This window comes from Mizuhopecten yessoensis, unplaced genomic scaffold, assembly GCF_002113885.1.
Source record: "Mizuhopecten yessoensis strain PY_sf001 unplaced genomic scaffold, ASM211388v2 scaffold10355, whole genome shotgun sequence".
In the NCBI taxonomy this organism is placed as follows: Eukaryota; Metazoa; Mollusca; class Bivalvia; order Pectinida; family Pectinidae; genus Mizuhopecten; species Mizuhopecten yessoensis.
The window spans coordinates 96,742-102,982 of NW_018408505.1; the positions used below are offsets into that span (position 1 = coordinate 96,742).

The 6,241-nt window shown below is 35.3% G+C and overlaps 1 protein-coding gene across 5 annotated transcripts in view; it reads right to left on the minus strand.

Annotated features, from left to right (window-relative positions):
- Positions 1-2,364, minus strand: part of LOC110460304 (bromodomain adjacent to zinc finger domain protein 1A-like) — a 39,128-nt gene extending 36,764 nt beyond the window's left edge. For 2 of the 5 annotated variants that reach the window (XM_021513135.1, XM_021513132.1), the window contains exons 1-2: positions 1,822-2,296; positions 1,387-1,662 (exon numbers count right to left, since the gene is read on the minus strand). In XM_021513135.1, the coding sequence (XP_021368810.1) occupies positions 1,387-1,662; positions 1,822-1,934 (389 nt within the window). In that variant the 5' untranslated portion in view covers positions 1,935-2,296. Of the gene's footprint in view, positions 1-1,386; positions 1,663-1,821; positions 2,297-2,327 lie in introns of those variants that run through there. The other 3 variants (XM_021513134.1, XM_021513133.1, XM_021513136.1) reach the window with 3 other exon arrangements.
- Positions 2,365-6,241: the final 3,877 nt, after the last annotated feature.

The following is a 6,241-nucleotide window of genomic DNA, read 5'->3' on the forward strand; positions in this document are numbered from 1 at the left end:
CGGTATTTGGCTATTTATAGCTGTATTGTCATATTATTACAAATTATCTTAATAGTTGAAGCTATCTTGTATTTTTGCTGGTCTGCATATCAGATTATAATTTAGGTGACTTAGAATATTAGGCTCTGGTGATTAGTGGGACATTGGTACAGGAAATACAGTCAATTAGTGTATAATTTGGGAATAGTTGTGTACAATTTGTCAATTACCTTTGTTATTGTCTGGTGCAAGGACCTGTGTTGATGCCTTGTTTGTATTGTAATATTATACTGATCTGTACTCCGTAAAGATACCTTGTTCCTTTAATAAATTATATTTGTACCTGTCAATTGGGCTCTTGGTTGATATTCCGAGTTTTCGCGTAGTAAATTAGACTGCTAGACTATTTCTGACCATTGTTCCTGGACCTGACATAGAGGAGATATAACATATTCGACCGTGATAATCCAGGATCCAGGAAGCACACTATATTGGTGAAACAAGAACCCCATACTTCTTCGACGGCGGCCGGTGAGACGTGGGCACCGGACGCGCGCTCGTTACATTATAAAAAAGAACTGTGATATAAACTTTTTCATGTTTTCTCCTAAAGCACTAACAACTTTTAAATATTTCTTCTTTAAATTATTTTGAATTGGGATAAAGTAAGGGATACAAATGTAAAGATAAGAGACAAATGTTATATCTATTATTCAATGTACAAAACTCATACACCTTTCTAAAAAAAATCAAAAAAATCAAAATATTTAAAAATATTGCTGAAAATTCAGACATAAGGAACACTTATTTATTTATTTGGTTTTAATGTTCATCAAAAGAAGTTTGGTAAATAAAAGTAACTATTTAAACATAATATTACACCCCCCCCCTCTTAAAAGTTATTATATTAGCATGTCCGTCTTGAATGTTCGTTGCAAATGAAACATATCACCTTAAAAAATCTGGGGAGAACCCTGAATATTGTCCATAAATATATATGCTTTCTTCAAAATTAACATTTATTTAAGAAACGAAACAGAAAATAGAAAGGCTGACCACTCCCTTAAGATTTAAATATTTGTTTCCCTAAAAACTACAGATCATTTTGGTCATAACAAGCCCTTATGTGCAATCTTCATGTGTTGAAATTAAAAACAATGAGAACATGACAAATATGTGGTAACTGCAGTTTACAGCAACTGCACCTAAGATTTCCTAAACTTTAACTTCAAGTACTAGTTAAATAATACTTTATTTTCAATATTCGAATGATCAGACAGGTAGAGTATAAAGCTATTCACATTTCCGTGTATGACCTTTTATCAAATAACACCCACCCTCTTACCCCAAACCATCACAATCAACACGTTTACACACCACAACACAATAATTAAAACACTGTTATACCTTTCTCCACCAAGCATCACTTCACAAACTTCGCCAATGAAGAACCGGTCTTTAGCAAAGACGAAGATGTCGTCATTCATGTCTGCCAAACGAGTTCGATGAGTAAGGTTAGCGAGAAATAAAACCGGCTTCTGCAAATATCCAGGAAAGGTAGCCAAATTTTTCAGTGCCTTCTCTTCGCATTCTACAGCCTCTTGATATGTCAAACCTGCACGGCCGGTAATGGAACATGACCAAACCAGGCTATTGCAAAGGATAATACGCTCAAAGAATTCCCTGTATAATGATAGACAAAAGATGCATGCATTAGCAATAAAATGGCGCTGGCTTGGTTTTACATAAACAAGTCTGGCGAACATGATCGTCGTCAAAATCAAACACGTGGTGACCGCGGCTATGAAATCGACATGTCAACATGTACGTAGTTATACTTACTCGTAGTCTCTGAATATCTCGCTCGTGAGTTTGCAGTGGAAAACCTCTTCGTCTCCATCTAAATCGGATGGGGGTTTCTGTCTGTGAAATGGCTGTCGTCGCAATAGCGGCATCTTGAATTTTGGAGGGAAAAACAAAGAAAGTTTTGAGTGGCCAAAATTCACTCAAAACGACCAAAACCAAGCTAAAATGAAAGTAGAATGTTCAAAATAACATAATCGATCAAGTTTCTCCAGTACTTCGACGGAACTTCGTCGATTCTGATGAATTTACTCCTGTTTGTCCAGGCCTGCTTCGCTCCTTCCTGACAATGAGGTCAAAGGATTGCTGGCGTGAAACACGACAAAACGCAGTCGAAATGGATTTGTGGTAGGGGTAAAACAAATCGTGATTTCAACGAAATAACAAAATGTATTATAGATATGGCTACATAGACAGATTAAGGGGATATCTATGACAATATTGGCATCAACAAATACTTTTTAACGATTTTATTGGATTTTTACCAAATAAAAATATTTGAAGGTTTCGGTGATATGCGATCAGAAAACACAGAACAGGCGGGGCGAACAAAAAGAAAGACGACATCTGATTGGTCAGATGATTTTAATGTCTTATAACTATTCATGTGACCTGGTCATATCACGACAATTTGCCTCTAAATTCTGAAAACTGTCAGTAAGGGAGAACACCCGTGTTGGCCCGATTTCGGCGGCAAATCTGCCGTTTACTGAGGTAACATGTGACGGACTAGCTACACATGTATTTATTCAGTGTCTGGCATGTTAACTGTGAAACTGAACATTCCCCCTTTATTATTGTGTGTATATGTGTGTGTTTTTAATAAAAAAAAATAAAAATAAACACAGATGGTGGAAGAACACACTGACTTGAAATTTTGATGTTATTTGAAAATGATTGAAAACTATCTTAGCAAGGAAATCTATATAGATCCGTTGATGAATTAGGTTGGTTATAAAGATTATTCCTTTTTTTCCCTATGTCTAGAATGTCTGAAACCAACCTGCCCTAGACTTTAGCTAGGTGTACGTGTTTAAATTTCGTTAATATATTAGTACACAAAATTAATTCATTGTAAATATATTCTTTCTGTACCGAAACATATTTGACTGAGAGAGACAGCAATGGACTCTTTGTACACGATAATTTATCAAGAACTCGCGGCCCATTGTAAATTAGCTCAGTCTCAGAAAATCAGTTTGAACTTTAGAACAATAAATATATGGAACAGTTTCCCACAGAGAGCTATAGATTCAACTACAATTAAAGAATTCGAGGTCAATTTAGATGAACATGGGAAAAATATAGATATGAAGTATGTTATAGGCAAAAATTTAAGTTTTTACATGTGTCACAGTGTTAAAATTGAATGTTAATGAATTATATATATGTGTATTTTATCATTGATATGGATATAGAGACAGATATTTGCTTGCGCCCTTCTTTTTTCCTATTAAATCCTATTAAATGAAACATGTTCATCCTAATGTAGCGCTACGAACTGTAATCAACAAAAGCCTCACTACTTCAGTTAAAGCACGGAATTTTCAAAGTCCGTGGTTAAAGTTATCAAATACTTTATTGCAAACAGCGTCTGCACATACAGCATGTCGCACATAGCTATACACATGGTATTATAGCTAAACATATTTATTGTATTTACAAAAGGATTAGACAACAGGCAGTGCCTATATTAGTCTTCTCCTGAAACGGTACAACATATATACAATTACAAAGAATAATAAGATATATTTACAAAATTATCGATAATTAATTACTTATCGAAATAGATGGACATTTATATGGAAAATATGTATATATATTTGAATTAATTATATGGCTGAATGTTTAAACTACACACACTAATACCAAGGCTCACTCCTCTACCAGTGGCGTACTTTCGATGTTATAGTACAAGATATACATACTTCTAAACACACACACACACACACACACACACACACACACACACACACACATATTCTTGGAGCAGATTGATATAACGGTAAGTATTTAATAAAAATATACTAATCATCTTCGAGTTAGATGAACCTCAACTTTAGATAATATATAATTTTTAGTTTCTGGTGATAGATCATTATCTCCTGATGTAAGTAATTTCAGACTAATAAATCCTACTACATTGTATATTTCATAAAAATCCCGTCTGAAATCAGAATAATTTGGACAGAAAAAGAAAAAATGATCAGCATCTTCACGCGGTGCTCCACAAGAACAATTACCATCTTGAATAAGGTGGTCAGTAAATTTATCGGAGTTTAAGTCACTTGTTTTGTGCCTGATTTGACAAAGTATTATATTAAGATTCCTAGGATTGCACTGTTTAAAGATCAGGAAAATATTATCTACTTGATTATCATAATAGTTATTAAGTGTATATTTGAATGAAGTAAGGGAATTAGCAGATGTTATAGAAGAATCTAATAAGTTCCATAAGCTCATTGTATCGGGAAAGAAACTAGTGTTGTAGATATGAGTTCTAGCTTGAGGTACATTAAAGAATCTAGTATGCCTCAATCCATGAGGGTCATTAGCATTATTAATAAAAGGTACAATAATATTATAAAGATAGTCAGGTGTTAAACGGTTTATTATCTTGTACATTCGAATTAATTTATGTTTATGACGTCTTAAATTTTAAGTTTCCATATTTACCTCAAGGTATAGTTTTCGATGAGATGTACCACTTCTTAACCCCGATAACAATTTTCATAGCTTTAATTTGAACAGATTCAAGCATACTAGATTCTCCAATGGTACAGTCATTCCAGATAATATCACCATACTCAAGCACAGGTCTTATATAAGAATAAAATAACATTTCCAATGATTTTTTTATCGATTTTATATTTAAGCATTCTCAATATGTTTAGTCTAATACAGGCTTTATTAAAAATATCATGAATTTGATCCCTCCCATGTACCTTTAGAAACAAAAAGTAACCCTAAATGTTTATGACTTATTTCATCAGGTTAAAATTTATTATTAAAGAAAAGAGGGGAGTGCCTTCTATTCTTTCTAGACACTGTTATAGTCCTATGGTTTTGTTGGGATTGAATTTATATAATTTATCATATGATATATACATTTGGGGAGACAGTATGTGACTGTAGACATGGGTAGTCAGTATGTGACTGTAGACATGGGTAGTCAGTGAATGATTGTAGACATGGGTAGTCAGTATATGACTGTAGACATGGGTAGTCAGTGTGTGACTGTAGACATGGGTAGCCAGTATATGACTGTAAACATGGGTAGTCAGTATGTGACTGTAGACATGGGTAGTGAGTGTGTGACTGTATACATGGGTAGCCAGTATATGACTGTAGATATGGGTAGTCAGTGTATGACTGTAAACATGGGTAGTCAGTGTGTGACTGTAGACATGAGTAGTCAATATATGACTGTAGACATGGGTAGTCAGTATATGCCTGTAGACATGGGTATTCAGTAAATGACTGTAGACATTGGTAGCCAGTATGTGACTGTAGACATGGGTAGTCAGTGTATGACTGTATATATGGGAAGTCAGTGTGTGACTGTAGACATGGGTAGTCAGTATGTGACTGTAGACATGGGTAGCCATTATGTGACTGTAGTCATGGGTAGTCAGTATATGACTACCCATGTCTACAGTCACACACTGTCTATCCATGTCTACAGTCATATACTGCCTACCCATGTCTACAGTCACATAATGGGTAGTCAGTGTATGACTGTAGACATGGGTAGTCAGTATGTGACTGTAGGCATGGGTAGTCAGTATATAACTGTAAACATGGGTAGCCAGTATATGACTGTAGACATGTGTAGTCAGTGTATGACTGTAGATATGGGAAGTCAGTGTGTGAGTGTAGACATGGGTAGTCAGGATATGACTGTAGACATTGGAAATCAGTATGTTACTGTAGACATGGGTAGTCAGTGTGTGACTGTCGACATGGGTAGTCAGTGTGTGACTGTAGATATGGGTAGTCAGTATGTGACTGTAGGCATGGGTAGTCAGTATATGACTATAGAAATGGGTAGTCAGTATATGACTGTATATATGGGAAGTCAGTGTGTGCCTGTAGACATGGGTAGTCAGTATTTGACTGTAGACATGGGTAGTCAGTATTTGACTGTGAGATATATATGACTGTAGACATGGGTAGTCAGTATTTGACTGTGGGATATTGGTAGTCAGTATATGACTGTAGATATGGGGAGTCAGTGTGTGACTATACACATGGGTAGCCAGTATATGACTGTAGACATGGGTAGTCAGTATATAACTGTAAACATGGGTAGTCAGTATATGACTGTCGACATGAGTAGTCAGTATATGACTGGAGACATGGGTAGTCAGTATATGACTGTAGACATGGGTAGTCAGTA